The 18,981-nt window shown below is 40.3% G+C and overlaps 1 protein-coding gene across 8 annotated transcripts in view; it reads left to right on the top strand.

The window, feature by feature from the left end:
* The window catches only part of SCLT1 (sodium channel and clathrin linker 1), a 48,608-nt gene that overhangs the window by 23,707 nt on the left and 5,920 nt on the right, over positions 1 to 18,981 (top strand). For 7 of the 8 annotated variants that reach the window (XM_035114065.2, XM_060278598.1, XM_060278597.1 and 4 more), the window contains 7 exons: positions 688 to 759; positions 2,835 to 2,909; positions 6,306 to 6,451; positions 8,729 to 8,921; positions 10,187 to 10,383; positions 17,872 to 17,950; positions 18,646 to 18,741. In XM_035114065.2, the coding sequence (XP_034969956.2) occupies positions 688 to 759; positions 2,835 to 2,909; positions 6,306 to 6,451; positions 8,729 to 8,921; positions 10,187 to 10,383; positions 17,872 to 17,950; positions 18,646 to 18,741 (858 nt within the window). Of the gene's footprint in view, positions 1 to 687; positions 760 to 2,834; positions 2,910 to 6,305; positions 6,452 to 8,728; positions 8,922 to 10,186; positions 10,384 to 17,871; positions 18,623 to 18,645; positions 18,742 to 18,981 lie in introns of those variants that run through there. The other variant, XM_060278599.1, reaches the window with a different exon arrangement.

The raw sequence follows: 18,981 nt of genomic DNA, 5'->3' as shown, positions 1-18,981 counted from the left end.
ACATTTATAGAAAGTCTTCCATATAAAACAGCAAAGCAATTTACGAGAAGAATTTATGTAATTAAATTTAATTTATATACCGTCCTTCATCTGAAGATCACATAGCATTTTATAAAAATACATAGCATAACAACAAACAAAACAATAACCCTCCCAAAAACAGTAATCAATACAATAAAACAACAAAAGACAAACAATTAAATGCTAAAATACACAAACAAGCCCAGTATTCAAAATCAGTGCTCAGACATACCCCCACAAATTGGTGTGTTCTAACCAAACAGTGGAACACCAATACTCCAGATGGCTGCCTGCAGTAATCTCTAGGGGAATGTTGTTCCACATCATGGTGGCAAGTGCAGAGGACTTTCCTTGAGTTGGCAGTAAATAGGTGGGAGCATGCTCTCAGATTTGCTCTCAGATAGGAATGGACCTAAGCTTTTCAGGGCCTATCTTGCATGTTAATTATGATATATATATATTTTTCTGGATGTTTTATTAACTGTATTGTTCTAGCTTGTTTATATTTTTATGTTTTTGTAATCAGGCCAGGGATCAGTTGACAAGATGAGCAAGCAGCAATTTAATTAAATTTAATTCTTATTGTTTATTCTAATAGTGCATTGCATGACTGGAAAAACTAACCATTGCACACTAAACAATACATATATATATATATTTTAAAAGGTAGAAAATGAAAAGAAAAGGTGCAATATTCAGATATCTCGATTAGCAGAAGAAATTGATGCACTCCAGAAGGTATGCCTTAGTTGTATTGGAATTGCTTGTTCTTTGTCTTTAAACTTTTTGGGGGGAAATGTAAATTGTATCATGAATTCAATCTTTCTGCTGTGTCACATACATTGGAAGAATGAAAATTCTAAAAGCAAATTCAGCCACAGTTGTGCATAGCATATGTCCTATGGATTTCATCAATAGTGATGGGAAAGAAGCTCTGATCCCATTGAAAAAAAATAAGCTTAAAGGTGCTTTTGCTTTTGACTGGAATGCTGTCAAATTATTGTGTGGCGATACCCCGAGCCCTCCCGGAATAAATAAAGACACAGGACACATTGCATAAGGTTAATGGGCATAAAAGGCCACAACTTTATTGATTACGGGTGTAGAGAGGTATTGGCTTAGGCATTGGATCTAACCGTCTATATCCGACTCCAGCCCGCTCTGCTGGCAGTCTGTGAAGGGTTAACCACCGTTGGATTAGCCCTGCGATGCAGATCAACTAGGAACTCACCCTGGGGCCACCACTAGGGGGCGTGTCTTAGGCCTTCACCTACCATGGCTTCGGACATGGCCACGCCCCCGGACTCCTTAAGGGAATACCCTTCCGCATTTTGGGGGAGGTGATGACAGCAACCTCCCCCCCCACCTGTAACCTTTCAGAGATAATCCAATGCCTACCGCCAAAAACCAAAGTTGTGACGAGTTGCTACGAGGTAAGCATCAGAATCTTCATTTTAAAAAATTCAGCAATGGCTGTTGCTGGGTGGTAGTAGTTGATCACCATTTATGCTTTTGTTTCTGAATCTGACAAAATGGTGGAGAACTTTTATCTTTTTCAAAATTCTGGAACAAGTCTTAAAGTCTGTCAACAATATTTGAGGATTTTGGTGTATGTGGACATTTTATTTTGTTAACAAGTTTTCATGCAAGCTCTCTTTATTCACATAGTAGTAAAGGTTTTTGAGCAAAAAGCTAAAAATGAAGGTTCTCTCTGCTCATCAGACTTTCTACCTGTGCTTTTGAGGAGGTTCAGCAGAAGATGAAAAAGATAAAAGTTTTGTTTGTGGCGGGGGTGGAGAAACTGTATCTGCACTTGGATGCAAGGTCATGGTAAAATATAGGTGTCTCCCTGGCAGGGGATTCTGAGGTAAACAGGGATTAGGGGTTCAACAGGGGAACAGGACAGAAAGAGTCATTTAAAGGATAAAAAGAGATAAAGGAGTGAGGAGAAATGCTTAATTCTCCCTTTGCCCCCATCCTCCCTCCAACTTTGCAATTTTTTGTGGAATATCCCCCCCATCCCTTTCATTTTTTTTGTTCTAGCATTGTATTTTTATTTTGCTTATTTTCTTACCTACCCGTATATACTCGAGTTTAAGCCGACCCGAATATAAGCCCAAGGCACCTAATTTTACCCCCCAAAACTCTGAAAACTTATTGACTCGAGTATAAGCCAGTTCACCACACCACAAACCGGCGGAGGAGGAAGGAGCAGCCCGGAAGGGCTGCTTTCAGGCTGCTTGTTCCTCCGCAGCTTTCAGGCTGCTCGTTCCTCCGCCGCCGACAGCGAGAGGCGGGCAGCAGCGAGACCAGCAGCGAGAAAGGGCTCCTTTTGGGCTGCTTGTCCCTCCGCCGCTACCTCTGCCGCAGCGCCTCTCCCCTCTCCCAACAGTAGCTCCTGTGCCTGCCCTTACACGAGGCGGGCGGCGCCGGTGGGACCAGCAGCGAGAAAGGGCTCCTTTCGGGCCACTCATCCCTCCTGAGTGTGTGTTAGAGAAAACAAAATCATGTGCATAATCAATTATATGACAAGCTACTTGTATGTTAATTTGCTACAAGTGCTATAAATATTTCAAAAACTATTGTCCCAACAGAACAACCTAAATTAAGATTAAATTACTAGTATATATGTGACTTGTTTTATATGTAGAGAAAATGCAAGACAGAGAAGACTTAAAGGAAGCTTAAAATGAGTGACATTTGTGCTTACTCCACATACCAGGTGGTAGATGACTCAACCCTGGCATTGTTTGTTTGCCAAGTAGAGTTTGCTCCTTTTTCTTCCTAATGCTTGCCTTTTGCTTCTTTGGTAGGAATGTGAAGAGAAGCAGATCCAAATTGAGCGGAGTGCTAGAGAAAGGCAAACTGTGGAAGAAGAGCTAGAGAAGGTGAAAAATGGTTACCATAGTAGTTTTCATGTATTAGTATGTACTATGCTTATCTGTATGCCAATACCTAAGATTACCACATTTTTCGCTCCATAGGACGCACCTGACCATAGGAAACACCCCATTAAATATTTGAGGAAGCTTATTTTGCAAAGGGGGAAAGCTCCAATTTTTTTAGGATCAGCTCAAAGTTGTGCAGCTTTTTTTTGCAAATGGGAAAAGCCCCGTTTTTTGGGGGGGGGGGGAGGTCAGCTCAGAGTTGTGCAGCTTTTTTGCAAAGGGGGAAAGCTCCATTTTTTAGGAACAGCTCAAAGTTGCTGAGTTTCCTTGCAAAGGGAAAAATCCTGTTTTTATGGGGTTCAACTCACAGTTCTGCAGCTTCTCTAGGAAAGGGACCCATTTCTACAGTTTCCAGACAGATAATCTAATCACCCCGTCAGTCACATGTCTCCCTCTGCAGACAACAATTGAGGCCTAGGCAAGGGGCTGGGGAGGGAGCTAACTTTCTTATCTCCCTTCCCGATCTCTTGCAATCAGCTGCTGAGTGGGTTCCTTTCTCTTTCCCTCTTGTTAGCCTTTAGCTCTTTATTTTTTTTTTAAAAAAAGCACGATCTGCCTTTAGCCCCTGGGCAATTCGGCTCCAGGGACCACGCATTCGCTCCATAAGACGCACAGAATCTCCTCTTATTTCTTAGGGGGAAAGTGTGTCTTATGGAACGAAAAATACGGTATATGTCTTGAAAATTCTAATATTTGCATGTGCGATACAATAGACAGAGGACAAAACATTGGAACCTTTTTGAGGTAAATACAAAGTTATTGTTGAGGTATTTTTGAGGTAAATACAAAGTTCTTGTCGAGGTCTGCTTCCTCTACAATGGCTGACCCATAGCATAGTTCTTTGGTTAGCTTATAAAGATATAGGTCAGCTGTCTCTGGAGATAATAAGTTAATGTGTAGGCCATTGTCTGTCAGAAAAGGATTCTCCAGATATCCCTGAGAAATTGGGAGGAGATGTAAGTTGTGCCAGTCCAGAGATTGGAAACAGATTTTCTCCAGAATTTGGATTGTTTCATGTTATGAGGCTGCACAATATAGAATGTGTATCTCAAGAATGCAGAGCAAATTTGATCAAGGTTGCATCATGGAATTTATTGTGTGCCTGGAATGCATAACAGTATTAGGGAAGATAATTGGTGGTAGGATGGGGTTAAAGTATGAGAAGAATGCATTCTGGAGAGAATACAGAACATGTGTCTTAGTATCAAGCATTATCCCCACCCCCAGTTACTGTCATGCTTATAGTGGATTTCATTTAAACTGCAGAAATGTTCTGTATTGGGGAAGTGAGTTAGATCCATGGAAATAAGTGTTGAGATTCAGTCACAATGAACCATGGTTTAAAATGACAGAATCAAGCCATAGCAAGCTTTGGGCTCTTCTTCTTTTCTGTTCTTCTGGCATTTCTATGAGGATATCAGAAGCATGTTTATAAGGAAGTTTCATTTCGTCCATACGCTACAAACTGTGATGAATCATAACTGATTTGTTAATCTAACCAACTTGAAATCATGGGTTAAGAAGCTGATTTGTTTTCAAAAAGAATATTTAAGATTCATTACAGATTAGAAGTGTTGTTAGTCGATAATGGAAGTGAAAACTTACCTCCTTCTCAAAGTGGAGGAGGAAAGGGAAGGGTGGAATGCATAGAGGCTTAATGTGGCTCATTCCCATCATGATAAACCATGTTTTACGATGTCTGAACTGGCCCATTATCATAGAATCCTTACAACAACCCAGAGCACAATCCTTACCCTTTGTATCTGAAGTCAGCCCCATTGAGTTCAATAAGAATTGCTCCACTTAAGTGTTGTTGCTTTAGTATGCTATATTATTCCTATATCACAGATATGAAGTAGGGTGCTGAGGCTTAGAAATTGTGAATTCAAGGCAGAGCTCAGTTGTGAATTGGGAACGTTCAACCTCACATTAGCCTCAGCAGTATACCATCACTTGGAAACTCAGACTAGAGTTGATGAGCAAATAGATGAGATACCAGTAGCTTTTATGTAAGTCATTACTCATAGTAAAACAACAGTTCCATGAACCATCCAGTGACAGTATCCTTTGTTTAACTAAAAACCCAATGAAATGGTGAAAAAAGTATTGAAGAATTAGAAGATGGGTGTAATCTGTTACCAAAAATCACTTTTATGCAAGCTCTGTTTTTCTTGCTGCAACTTTCATAAAGCATTTTCGAGATTAACTTAACAATGAATTACAAAAATAAAAATGACCACAGTCCAGAGAGCAGTGAATGAAAGAAAAATGCCACATGAATTTCCATGTGCAAGGCCTAAGTGCAAGATTTAACTATGTGATATAAGATTTTTATATGCAGAGCAGATTCCATGGATTCATCATCCTGCTTCTTGCAATAAGCTGTTTCTGTAAGGAAAGTAATTACTCTGACTACAGAAGCTGTTTTCTGTGAAAGAGCATTTCTCTATAATTTGTCTTCTAGAAAACCCCCATTTAAAAGACTAGGTGAAAAATGCAACTAACATTAAAGGAGTATGAGCAAAAAAATATACAGATTGATGAGATGAGGGTTACAGGTAAGCAGTTCACACAATTTCTTTAAAGTCTGTTATGCTGCCTTTCTGCCGCACAGTAGTATTCAAGGCAGATCACAAGAAGGTAAAATCCACTTTAACAAAAATATAATTCCAGGAGAGAGATGGATGCAGGAAACCACCTCAGTCTGTTCCAGCTGAGGTATCTACTCTCCACCAGGTCCTACCACCAGCTTCCCTGGGCGAAGGATCCTCAAGTCTTTCAGTAATAATAAAAATAATAATATCCTGCCCATCTGGCTGGCTTTCCCCAGCCAAAATATAATATATATATTATATATTTATATTTGCTGGAGAGCTTTATTTGTTTTAATGTTTCTTGTAAGCCATCTTGAAAGGATTTGTATCCTAAAAGGTGGGATATACAGTAATAAATTGTAAGAAATAAATATCAGTATCAAACAAACAGCAGCAAATAATACCGTGTCTCAAAAATGGGCTAAAAGCAATCAAAAGCAGCAAAAGTAGTTCACATATCCTAACCGAGTCAACCATACTATTAATTATAAACATGTTAATACAACATTAAATAGTCTATGAAAAGCTTTGGGTAAAGTAATCCTCTTGTCTGAAGCCAGAAGGATAAGAGAATAGGTACTGGGATGATTTTCATTGGAAAGAGATAGTCGTCGTAGAAATGAAATTCCATTATCTTGAAATTTAAACTATGAACTATAAAGTGGTTGATTGTGTAACACCAGTAGCGTGGTTATTGTTACAAGGATCTAAGTGAATTTTCTTTTTTAAACACTTCAATCAGGTGTATCGTGAAGGTAGAGGAAATGAAGGTGATTCTAGAAAATTAGAAGAGCTTTACCAAAGGTGTCTCATTGCTGAACTAGCCAAAGATGATTTGCAGCGAAGTCTACAAACAGCACAAAACAAAATTAAGCAACTTGAAATGAAGTAAGTAATCACTATTTACTTATAAACAAGTACTGACGTTCATTCAGTAATAGTTCACTGGAAAGTCCCTTGAATTGAAACTTTTGTCATTTGTTTTTATATCCATTGTCCATATTTTTATGTTGTGGTACGTGCACAAGCATGAATGAGCTGCTGGGAATCTTGGGGTTGCATGCTCTACCCTTTCTCTCAGGCAGCCAGGAAGAGGATTTTGGCACAGTTTCACTTTCCATGAAACCTGGCTTATGTGCAAACCAGAAATTGTGGTTTCAAGCAAGGTTTGGCCAGTTTCTAAACAAACCAGCTGCAAACCATGGGTTATGAAACTGAACTAGAGTTCATTTTAAACTATGATCTCTCTGTCATGCATAACAAGTCAGGTTTTGCTGAAAGTGAAACTAATATCTGTCATATTGGAGGGGAAGGAGTGAGAGCAGAAACTTAGATAGGGTTGCCATATCTTGAAGAGCAAAAAAGAGGACAGCCTAAGAAGTGCACAGGACCACCGCCACCACTCCCATGCATCTCTTTCCCCACCTTGGGCTGGCAGTGACTGGAGCATACAGAGCAGTCTTACGCCCTCAAACCCAGGTATTTCCTTTAAAATGTAAAAATCCACACTGATGGGCATATTGCCACCCCCCCCCCAAAGGACAGGTCTGGGATTTCCCTAAGAAACATTGGTTTCTTTCTACTCATCAGTGCCAAATTTACATACGGGCTGGGCAGACTGCAGCCCAGGGTCTCATAGTCTGTGGGCGCTCAGTCTCTTTCCAATTTTTAAAATAAAAACAGGCAAATTTTAGTATTAGGCCCAGTTGCTTAGTAACATGGCACACGTAACTTATGAGTCTGACTGCATAACAGTTACACAAGTGCATACTTACTGTTAGTAAAGTTAATGGAGGTGTTAAAGTCAGCTATGAAGCAATACAAGAGTTCAGATCACTGTCTATCATTATAGCGTGTGCTTTTCGAACAATAAAGGATTCTTTTAATTTTTAATTTTGACTTTTTTCTGAAAACCATAATGAGTAAGCAATATAAAAGTGGTACTAGTAAATGAAAGCAACAAAAGAAAATACTCAAAAGTTTGAAGCCAGTCATGTTGTATGGCATCATACAGCAGGTAGAACCAGCCCTATATAATCTCTCAGAAACAGGAGCCTTAGATAAACTTTCTCCAAGACACAAATTTACGGAAATTCATATATTGCTGTCATGGATGTTGTTGAAGCCAACCTATTTCTGACCACACAGAACCTGCCACAGTGTGTGTGTACAAGTGTTGAATGCTTATAAGAAGAGTACATTTCTCTTAGAATGTTACTGCTGCTGACAGCATCATGCTTCAGATCATCTAAGAAGGAAGGAATTGCAAAGCATTTCCCCCCATTGCAACTGAATAGAAAAGAGTCACATGGTTACAGGGGTTTCACTATAACTTATGCTCTGTGAGGGAGGCCCTGCAGCAATGTGACTATAGAAAACAGAAGCTCCTTCTTTTACTTGTAACTTGGTAAAGGCTTTTTTCGGGGTAATATATTCATATCCCTTAGGCTAGGCTTGAAGCTAACTAGGGTAACTTTTGCTGTAGCTGCAAAACTGCAGGAATAATTTTATTTGCCTACACAGTTGAGTTTCTTCTACTAATACCAAGTTTAATCAGATTATCCTCCCTATATCATAGCACAGCACATCCATTCAAAAAATACTATCACTTACTGTAATAGTATTCAAAAGACATATCACAGTGAAGATGAAAAGGCTCATATTTAAATAGTATATGAAGTTCAATACCCTCCCATAGTCTTCTGAAATGTTATTAAGTTAAATAATGTGCAGTGCAACCCTCTGAATGTTTACACAGAAGTAAGTCATATTGTGCTCAGTACGAGTTATTCAGGTAACCTGCTCCAAAATTGTCTAGCTGTGTTTCATTTTTGCTCTTATTCAAAGCCCTGAGAATGTTTCAAGGCATGTCCAGAGCTTTCCATATAATAACTGAAATAAACAGGGAAGTCTTTCTAAGCAGAGAGGCTCCATACAAAAAAAAATGAAACTTAGTGGGGAATACTTCGCTTTTTAGTTGCCAAGCCTTTTGATCATTCAAATTCCACACTACTGAACATTGTATGTATTATGCATTCACCTTAATTGAAGACTGATATATTAATCTCTCTGCATTCGTTTAACATATTTGTATCCTACCTTTCCATTCAATAATGGATTACCAAATATTGTTTGTGAATTTCTCCTCCCTTCCTCAACTTCAAGCTATGAGGAACAGAGAAACAGTGGTCAGGAAATGATTTACAAGTTGCAAAGTATTCTGGAATCTGAAAGAAAGAACTGTGGCTCTGTCAGTGAAGAGCGCTTAAAACTCCAGCAAGAGAACGAGCAGTTTCAAAAAGAAATGGAAGAATTGAGAAAGCTGGCTGTGGAGGCACAACAAGCTGCAAAATTAAAGGTATTCACATTTATATGGTATTTTATTTTTGATGCCACATCTTCAAAGATTCAATGAAAGAAGAAATCTGTGTACAGGGAGACAGACAGGGTGTCAAATTTCTCACCACAGCAATATTGCCATAGTTTAATATTCCTTAATTTTGTATTCCATTCTTCTCCTTTGGTGTTTTTCAAAATATACTAAAATTACCTTTTGCCATTATAATAATGTTTCTTATCCACATATCAACCCAGCTATGTAAGCAATGGACACAACTGACTTTTCCATTAATGTTCCAGTGTCTGGAGGCAGTAGTTAGGAGGACTGGATAACTACGTGCCACTTGGTTCTTTTCCCAATCAAGTAATTTACTTCCAGACAGCAAAAACTTTTTTAAAAATCATACATAATGCAAACAGTCTAACATGTTAGTCTTTTTCTATAACAAGAGATATACAACCTAAATGTCTAGAAAATGCACAACACAATATAGTGCAAGGGGATTTTCGGCCCAATGACTATTGACATCACCTTTAAAAAAGGGATAAGGAGCATTTTGTACATGCAACTCTACCAACCTCAATTTTGATATGATTCAGATCCACTATTGCTTATCCCTTTCATTTTCTTCCTACTTCTCTTATATGCTGTGCTTGTAAGAGAAGATTCCTGTTTTTTGTTTTTTTATCATCTGCCTCTTAATTCCTTAACTTTCTCTTCTGTTCCCCCGCAAGAGCTGTTTTCTCTTCTTTGCAGCAAAGTTACACATTAACTTGTCTTCTTCCTTCCATAGTTGGTTAACGCCCTTCAGTTGCTCACTTCGGCACTTTACACTTGGAGTTTGCATAATAGTTGGCTGAACTAATTAGCTGTTGTTGGATGGAGACTTGGGGACAGCCTCAAGTTTTTGCTCTGATACCTAAAAGATAAATCAGGGCTTCATACAGAATTTTTACTGCAGGGATTCAAGCATTCAGTGATAAAATGAATAAAGGATGAAAGATTTGCACACCTAGAAACAATTATTACTCATCATGTGTGATCCAAGTGTGACAATCTGCAATCTCTTTTCAATCAAATTAGTTACTGTATTCATTCAGAAATGAATTCTTTCAGCTTATATCCACAATTAAAAGTCCAGTAATCTTTTGCAGATAGATATAGCCTGATTGTCAGTATGTGCACACAAACAAACAAACAAACTTCAGTCCTTTAGTCAAAATACAAAAGCTACCGTGAACTGATGTGAGGCTTTAAACTTATTTTACTTTTTTATACTATAGATAAGCATAATGGAGAATGAGCATATAATAAAAGAGCATGGGTCTGAAGTTCGTTTGAAAGAGATGGAAGATGTGCATCGAAAGTCTACTGCTGAGCTGAGACGCCTCTTGATAGCTCAACAGAAAGCAACAAATCGGTGGAAGGAGGAAACAAAGAAACTAACAGAAGCTACAGAAAGCAGAATAAATAGTTTAAAGTAAGTAATATAATTTTGTTTGGCATTTTTAACAAATGCAGGCAGCTGGGTATGGATCCACTGGGACCATAATTCAAACAGGAAATGTAGATGTGATACTGTTCTTGTTTAGATTTTAATAAACATTCCTCTGTTTTGTGATTGTCCAGAAATAATAGCTGTTAGAGCAAAAATTTGAGAAGGTAGATTTAAAGCTTCCAATAGATAAGCATTGCTGCGGGGAAAACTGTTTCCCTACTGCAGTTCAGAAAGGTTTATTAATGGAGCCTGGTCCTCTGAATAAGCTTAAGATGCAGCAGGGCCTTAGAAAGCACTGGGCCTTAGAAAGCACTGCTAAAAACAAGGCCAGTGGAAGTGATGCTATTCCAGCTGAACTATTTAAAATTTTAAAAGATGATGCTGTTAAGGTGCTACACCCAATATGCCAGCAAGTTTGGAAAACTCAGCAATGGCCAGAGGATTGGAGAAGATCAGTCTACATCCCAATTCCAAAGAAGGGCAGTGCCAAAGAATGCTCCAACTACCGCACAATTGCGCTCATTTCACACACTAGCAAGGTTATGCTTAAAATTCTACAAGGCAGGCTTAGGCAGTATGTGGACCGAGAACTCCCAGAAGTGCAAGCTGGATTTCGAAAGAGCAGAGGAACCAGAGACCAAATAGCAAACATGCGCTGGATTATGGAGAAAGCTAGAGAGTTCCAGAAAAACGTCTACTTCTGCTTCATTGACTATGCAAAAGCCTTTGACTGTGTCGACCACAGCAAACTTTGGCAAGTTCTTAAAGAAATGGGAGTGCCTGATCACCTCATCTGTCTCCTGAGAAATCTCTATGTGGGACAAGAAGCTACAGTTAGAACTGGATATGGAACAACTGATTGGTTCAAAATTGGGAAAGGAGTACGACAAGGTTGTATATTGTCTCCCTGCTTATTTAACTTATATGCAGAATTCATCATGCGAAAGGCTGGACTAGATGAATCCCAAACCGGAATTAAGATTGCCGGAAGAAATATCAACAACCTCAGATATGCAGATGACACAACCTTGATCGCAGAAAGTGAGGAGGAATTAAAGAACCTTTTAATGAGGGTGACAGAGGAGAGCGCAAAATATGGTCTGAAGCTCAACATCAAAAAAACCAAGATCATGGCCACTGGTCCCATCACCTCCTGGCAAATAGAAGGGGAAGAAATGGAGGCAGTGAGAGATTTTACTTTCTTGGGCTCCTTGATCACTGCAGATGGTGACAGCAGTCACGAAATTAAAAGACGCCTGCTTCTTGGGAGAAAAGCAATGACAAACCTAGACAGCATCTTAAAAAGCAGAGACATCACCTTGCCGACAAAGGTTAAAGCTATGGTTTTCCCAGTAGTGATGTATGGAAGTGAGAGCTGGACCATAAAGAAGGCTGATCGCCGAAGAATTGATGCTTTTGAATTATGGTGCTGGAGGAGACTCTTGAGAGTCCCATGGACTGCAAGAAGATCAAACCTATCCAATCAGCCCTGAGTGCTCCCTGGAAGGACAGATCGTGAAGCTGAGGCTCCAATACTTTGGCCACCTCATGAGAAGAGAAGAATCCTTGGAAAAGACCCTGATGTTGGGAAAGATTGAGGGCACTAGGAGAAGGGGACGACAGAGGACAAGATGGTTGGACAGTGTTCTCGATGCTACGAACATGAGTTTGACCAAACTGCGGGAGGCAGTGCAAGACAGGAGTGCCTGGCGTGCTATGGTCCATGGGGTCACGAAGAGTCGGACACGACTAAACGACTAAACAACAACAACAAGCAGCAGGATAAACTATAAAGTCTATCCTATTCTTGGAAAGTGAGGCTATTGTTCAACCCTGCTCTGCTTCTGGAAGGAAAGGAACCCTGCCTTATTGCCTCTTCTCAACAGTGGCTAGAACATGGCATGTTCTCATTAACTTTTGAAGTGATTCCAAAAATCAACAGTGCTGCTCAAGGAGGTGGTAGAGCAGTGGAATAGCAATGTCAGTGCCTCATGCAGTCAAGCTGCAGGAGATGGGTAAAGGTAAAGGCGCCCCTGACCATCAGGTCCAGTCGTGTCCGACTCTGGGGTTGCGGCGCTCATCTCGCGTTATTGGCCGAGGGAGCCGGAATTTGTCCGCAGACAGCTTCCGGGTCATGTGGCCAGCATGACAAAGCTGCTTCTGGTGAACCAGAGCAGCGCACGGAAACGCCGTTTACCTTCCCGCCGGAGCGGTCCCTATTTATCTACTTGTACTTTGATGTGCTTTCGAACTGCTAGGTGGACAGGAGCTGGGACCGAGCAACAGGAACTCACCCTGTTGCAGGGATTCGAACCGCCAACCTTCTGATCAGCAAGCCCTAGGCTCTGTGGTTTAACCCACAGCGCCACCTGGGTCCCTCAGGAGATGGGTATTAGCACTCAAAGTGGTCACTGAGGTCAGGAAATAGCAACCGAGTCAGTATTTGCTGAATCTGAATAAGTGTTTAGCTGTGAAAACCCCAGATTCTGTTGCAACACGGAGCTCTGATCATTGTATGCAGGTATTTCTAAATCTTCAACTCAAAAGGGGGGGGGGGGAACGTGTGGACAAAAAAATCAGTAAGTTGTTCATAATAACTTTAATTGGCTTCTTTCTGAAACAGTGCCGGTGGGAGTCAAAGGTGGTTTAGAAGAAGCTTATTGAATATTCTTTTTGTTAGCGCTTCAAACTAGGAAATCCCATTTGCAGTCAGGACCTGGAAATTGTAGCATAGTCTGATTTAACAAGAAAAGATGTACCTGCGCCTTCTATCCTCCCTAGGCAGTTATTTTTCTCAACTGAATTCCCATACCACAACTCATGGGAAGGACTATGGGGAGGTAAGCAGCAGATGCAAGGATAGTTGTGCACCTGTCCTCTTACAGGATGGACTTTGGTAATCTTTTGTAATAGGGCACTCTGTGTGACGTCAAAATGTGGTGCTACCAAATGAATCTTCTTAATTTTGTGCCCCCTCGGCTCAGGGCCCTGTGCAGGAGAACCTTCCACACCACCCTAAATCTGGCACTGCCTCTTACTATTACAGTCAGAGGTACATACCACTCTGGCCCTGCCTCTGTCACACCTTCATTGGCTCTAAACTTTTAAGGAAATAAAAAGTCATAAGTGTTTACCAAGCAGTAGCAATAGTGGCTATATGTTATATACTATTTGGTTACTGCATTTGGCATTGTTGTCACAGGTACATGAAGTGGGGGTAGTTTGGCCAGTAAGGAGCCCCATCTGCACTGCCACCCTGTGGTGCCTATTTGAGATCATTTGGAGTTTCTGTGGGCTCCTATGGGGGTAGATATTTGCTTTTATAGTTCCCAGTGGAGAATAAAATTCTAACCAAGATAGCAACTTCATCATTTTTTTTCTCCACCACACCCTGAACTCCACCTGTTTCTTGGACACCCTTACATCAGGGCAGTTATACTTACATCATCACTTAAGGTTACATAGGTTTAAAGGATTGAGTAGCAATCCTATTCTTGTTCAGGATAGGACAGAGAGATATTGTGTGTGTGTGTGTGTGTGTGTGTGTGTGCATGTGTGCGCGTGTTCGCACGCATGCCATTTTGCAGCACCAATTCCCAAACTTTGAGATACTTGAAACAAACAGATAAATCCTATATGAAATACCCATTAAAGTACATAGAGTCAGGTGGCCCCAGGCATTATGGGAATGTATTTTAGAATTTCCAGGTTCAGTTTTAACAAGTCTCCAAGGGAGTTCCTTGAAGTGTCTTAAGATACTCAGATCTCGATAATGCAGATTCAGCGTATGCTAATTGTGCATGCTCCTAATGTTGAAGTGACCTCAGTGCCTTTCATTTATTAAAATCCTTTCACCTTACTAAGGAGCCCCATCATGTTGAGAGCCACTCTGGGAGTTAATTGGCTGAAAAGCAGGCTATAAAAATCAGGGATAAATGAAAATGGGTCACTTAAATTGTTTGTGTTGCTCTTCAAAGATCCCCCAGTATCTTCAGTGGCATTATTTCTATCATAATGACCTATAATCCTACAGTCCTTTTTGCTCATTACTGCTGTTACAAACTGTACTGTGAAATCAGAGAGGAGTTTGGGGTTGTGGTGGTATGAGCCAACCTATTATTAATCGTAATAATATTATCACCAGCATTTCTATACTACCCTTCCTCTCTCAAAATCAAGTAAGAATAGCTGTTAATCTTACACATTCGTTGTAAACATTCCTTCAGCTGGGGAAATGTAATTCCTATTGAATCCACTGAGACTTAGGTGTTTGATGCTAGGCACAGGCTAACAAGTTAAGGTCAGGATGCTAGTTACCTTGTGCACACTGGAGTGCCTGCAGTTTCCTCCTCTTTCAGGAGCTCATTGTACCACATCAGATGTTTCCGGGCAGCATTCTCCAGCTTCTCAGAGTAGTATTTCAGGCAGTGAATGATGCAGCATGGGAGAGGGGGCAAACAAAAGCTTCCTGTGCAGCTGTTTGGATCCCCTTAAATTAACACTATTTTGAATAAATCAGTTTTGAGTTTCATAGGCGTTCTTTCTGAATCATGGTTGTATCTTTATATCTTTAAGCTTTTGGTCGTACTGCTTTCTCATGATTTCCAAGACTGATCCTTCTGGGATAGTATAGTTGTTCATTATTAGGTATTAGCTAGAGCAGTGTTCTTTTGACATACCATCTAGTCTATTAAATAAATTACATCATATTTAGGGACCTTTGAGTCCCCCCCCCCTTCATTTCTACCCTGTTATTTTTGGCTGGAATTCTGTAATACTTGGCAACCATAACTGTTTATTTTAAGATATTGATTAAAAATGTTAACAGGATGAGAAACAGCTGCAGGTACTGGCAGTCTACAAAATATATAATTACTAAGAATAACTGAAGCATAATACGGCATAAGTCAATAGAAAAACATCTGGAATGTGCTGTATGTGTCACATGAGAATTTTGCATGAAACACTTCCCACAGCTGGCAGATTTATTATCTTTTCTGCTCTACTACTAAACAGCTCACCTTTGTTTTCCACACATAAGCCTTTGTGGTAGACACTTGAGCAATTTTCTGCAAACTTCATTTACCTATTTTAATAAGGCAAATTCTCTGGAATATGTAGGAACAATTGGGACTGATTATCGCTCTGATAGTTTTATACTATGTCACCTTTCTTCTGGGGGACAACTGCTTTTCACTATCTTGGTATTTTAGAATTACCAAACGCAAAAGGGTAGCCATGTTAAAGGTAAAGGTACCCCTGACCGTTAGGTCCAGTCGCGAATGACTCTGGGGTTGCACGCTCATCTCACTCTATAGGCCGAGGGAGCTGGCGTTTGTCCACATGTGGCCAGCATGACTAAGCCACTTCTGGCGAACCAGAGCAACGCACGGAAACACCGTTTACCTTCCCGCCAGAGCGGTACCTATTTATCTACTTGCACTTGACGTGCTTTGACACTGCTAGGTGGGCAGGAACTGGGACTGAACAACAGGAGCTCACCCCGTCGTGGAGATTCGAACCGACCTTTCAATCAGCAAGCCCTAGGCTCAGTGGTTTAGACCACAGCGCCACCCGCATCTAAGAAATGTACCGTGGCATAGGGTTTTGTGTGCAAGAGTTCAATTGTTAGATGCATGAATTGTTTGACATATATACAGATGGTTACAAGGTGGGGGTGTTGTTGTAGAGTGGGGTTAGGAAATTGAACAATCAATGCAAATAATAGGTGTTTTAATTTACTGGGGGAAGAGTAATGCAAAATAGTGTTTAGTGCAAAACAGATTTAGTGAAAAAGGTTAATGTTTCAGTCTGGTTGTGTGTGGTGAACTGCCAACTGTTGATTAATTGGCAAAGAAGATAAAGCGTAGAAGGTGTGAAGATGAACAAGCTTTTGGTAACATTACTGCTGTTTGTTGCAGAAGCTTGTATGTGTACAGGGTGTCCCAGTTTTTGAGCCACTGGAAGATGAGTAGTGGACTATAGTTTTCCTCCTAGTCCTTCAGATTACACAAACTAACTACTTGGGGGTAGGGGAGCTGATTCTCATTGTAAAGACAACATGTGAGAACCTGAGGCTCCTCTCTCCACTTCCCCAGAGAGATCAGAATGGCTTTTGGAGCCTTAGGAAATGGTACCAATGGGTCTCATTTCCCTTAGGTTCCTAGCACTGCAGAGAGGTGGCAGTGATCTCCATTCTGATCTTGGTGGGAGATTGGAGAGCTATAATGTGCAGCCTTCACAATGAGAATTATTTAAGAAAAGCCTGCTATGTAATGTGAACATCTAGTTTGGCCCTAAGAACATGAGAGGAAAGAGTTCTCATAGCCAGACAACAATGCTATGAGTCCTAGAGCCCAAGGCAGTGTGGTTTCTAGGATTCCCCAGTTTGTGGATCTTGGAAACAAATAAAAAATAACTTGCTCTGATCACTTGAGGTGTGCCTGCGTAGATTTTTCCTGCCCTCCTATGATACATTTTTGCACACATTGTTCCTTTCAGTATTCCATGGGTGTGAAAAATGCATTGTTCATCAAAATCTGCACATCCTCCTGTTCGTAGGGCAGTTGAAACCCTGGGTCAGACAAACCAGAGTTTGGGACAAGATCCATTGCAGGAGAAGGGATTGGGGTGCCCCAGCCTCAAGCTTGCAAACCTGTTCACAGAGATAGGATGTTCTATTTCTACAAGCTTCATTAATAAATTTGAGGTAGTAGGCAGGACTTTTGGCATTTGCTCAGTGGTACAAGACGCCAGGGCGAGGTAAAGATTTCCTGTACACAGTGTGCATCTTGTTGCAGGAGCTACTTTGCTCAATACAAATAAGACAACCAACCATAGCTATTTATGAAAATAAAATGCCTCCAAACTAGCTGTACAACAACTGAGTTGCTACTCAGACTTCAATGAGAAGAAAACTGAGTGGGAAGGCATGTGCACTCAACAGACCTCTTCCTTGAGTTTAGTGGAGTGTTTGCTCCCACTTTTTAGCTCTGGAAGGTCCAGCTTTGCCCAGGATCCCATGTGTCCCTGTAGGGAGACCATGACATAAGTGGTATCTAGGTTAATACTTGATGGACACTGTCCATAGGATTATATTGCTTATTTTGTCACATTAAGCAGGGATGTGGCATTCCAGATGTTGGATTCCAATACCCATTAGCCCAGCCAGCATGGCGAGTAGTCAGGGATGATTAGAGCTATAGTCCCAACTCCTGGAAATCCACAAGTCCCCTGTCCTTAATAAAAAAAGTTTGTATTTTTGTGAATCTGTCCTATAACAGTACTGTCACAATACTAAATATGGCCATTATTGGTATCTCTTAAAGTACTATCCTTTTCATACTTCATTGGAAGGAAGGAATTTGAAAGAGGGAAGAATATATGATTGTCCCATATTCCTCTGGAAATGAGTTAGGTCAACATATATGTTGATTTTCATTAATGAGTTTCTTTGATCTTGTTTCATAGAAGTGAGCTGAGCCGTCAGAAAATTCACACCCAGGAGATACTTTGTCAGCTGGAAAGAGCAAATGAAAAGGTTATTGAGGTAAGAGAATGATCCTCATCCAAATGCTGTGTTTTAACTAGATGTACATCTTGTGAACTCATAATTGGTTTATTAGAGTTCTTAGAGCAATTCTCAACTGGAAAACTCTGTCCTATTTGTGATCATACACTGGGAAAAAAGTGCTAGAAACATTTATTTTACTATTATTAAAACATACAGCTTTGTTCATAGCTAATTTTGCGCTGTTAATTTTTTTTTTTACTAGGTGATGGTTCCTTTCTGTGATCTTTAGCTTGTCATTTTTTTTCTGCAATGGCTGGTTCAATTTTTGTAACAACTAAAAAAAATTCTGTCACAATTAGCCCTCCTAAGCACTGATCTTTATAGTTCTGCCTCTCTGGACAGCCCATCATCTGTCCTTACTTTCCTTTAAAGGCCAACTGATTGAAGCATCTCAGGAGTCCAGCACCACCCCTTCCCTGTTGAAATTTGTACTTGTAACTTCCTTAATATTATGTTTTTTATATATAAAAGTTGTGTCATGAGATTCCGAAGACTGGAAATCCCTGTCAAGGGTAGACACAATGCATAGGAGCAACCTGCCTTGTTTGCCTGTTAGTCGGTTCCTGGCTTTGCCATTTACCAAGTTTCTCTTCCTTAAACCTTGTTTCCTGAAATATGTATGATCTGATAACATAAACTTAAATTTGTAATGAGCTATTTCATTTATACAGAATGAAAAATTAATGATGGAACATCAAGAGAAAGTCAACAGACTTCAAAGGCGACTAAGCCAGGCAGAAGAGAGGGCAACCACAGCATCTCAGCAGGTATCTAGAAATAAATCAGATCAGCACCCTTATTACAGCTGCATAACCAAAAATCTTTAATCATAACATTATTAATATGCCGCCCATCTGATTGGTTTGCCCCAGCCCCTCTGGGCAGTTCCCAGCAAAATATTTAAAACACAATAAAATATCAACCATTAAAAACTTCAATGTCTTCTAAAAGTCAGATAGTTGTTTATCTCCTTGACATCTGATGGGTGGGTGTTCCACAGGGTGGGC

Source organism: Zootoca vivipara, chromosome 9 (genome assembly GCF_963506605.1).
Source record: "Zootoca vivipara chromosome 9, rZooViv1.1, whole genome shotgun sequence".
In the NCBI taxonomy this organism is placed as follows: domain Eukaryota; kingdom Metazoa; phylum Chordata; class Lepidosauria; order Squamata; family Lacertidae; genus Zootoca; species Zootoca vivipara.
This window is presented reverse-complemented; position numbering and strand designations above follow the sequence as displayed.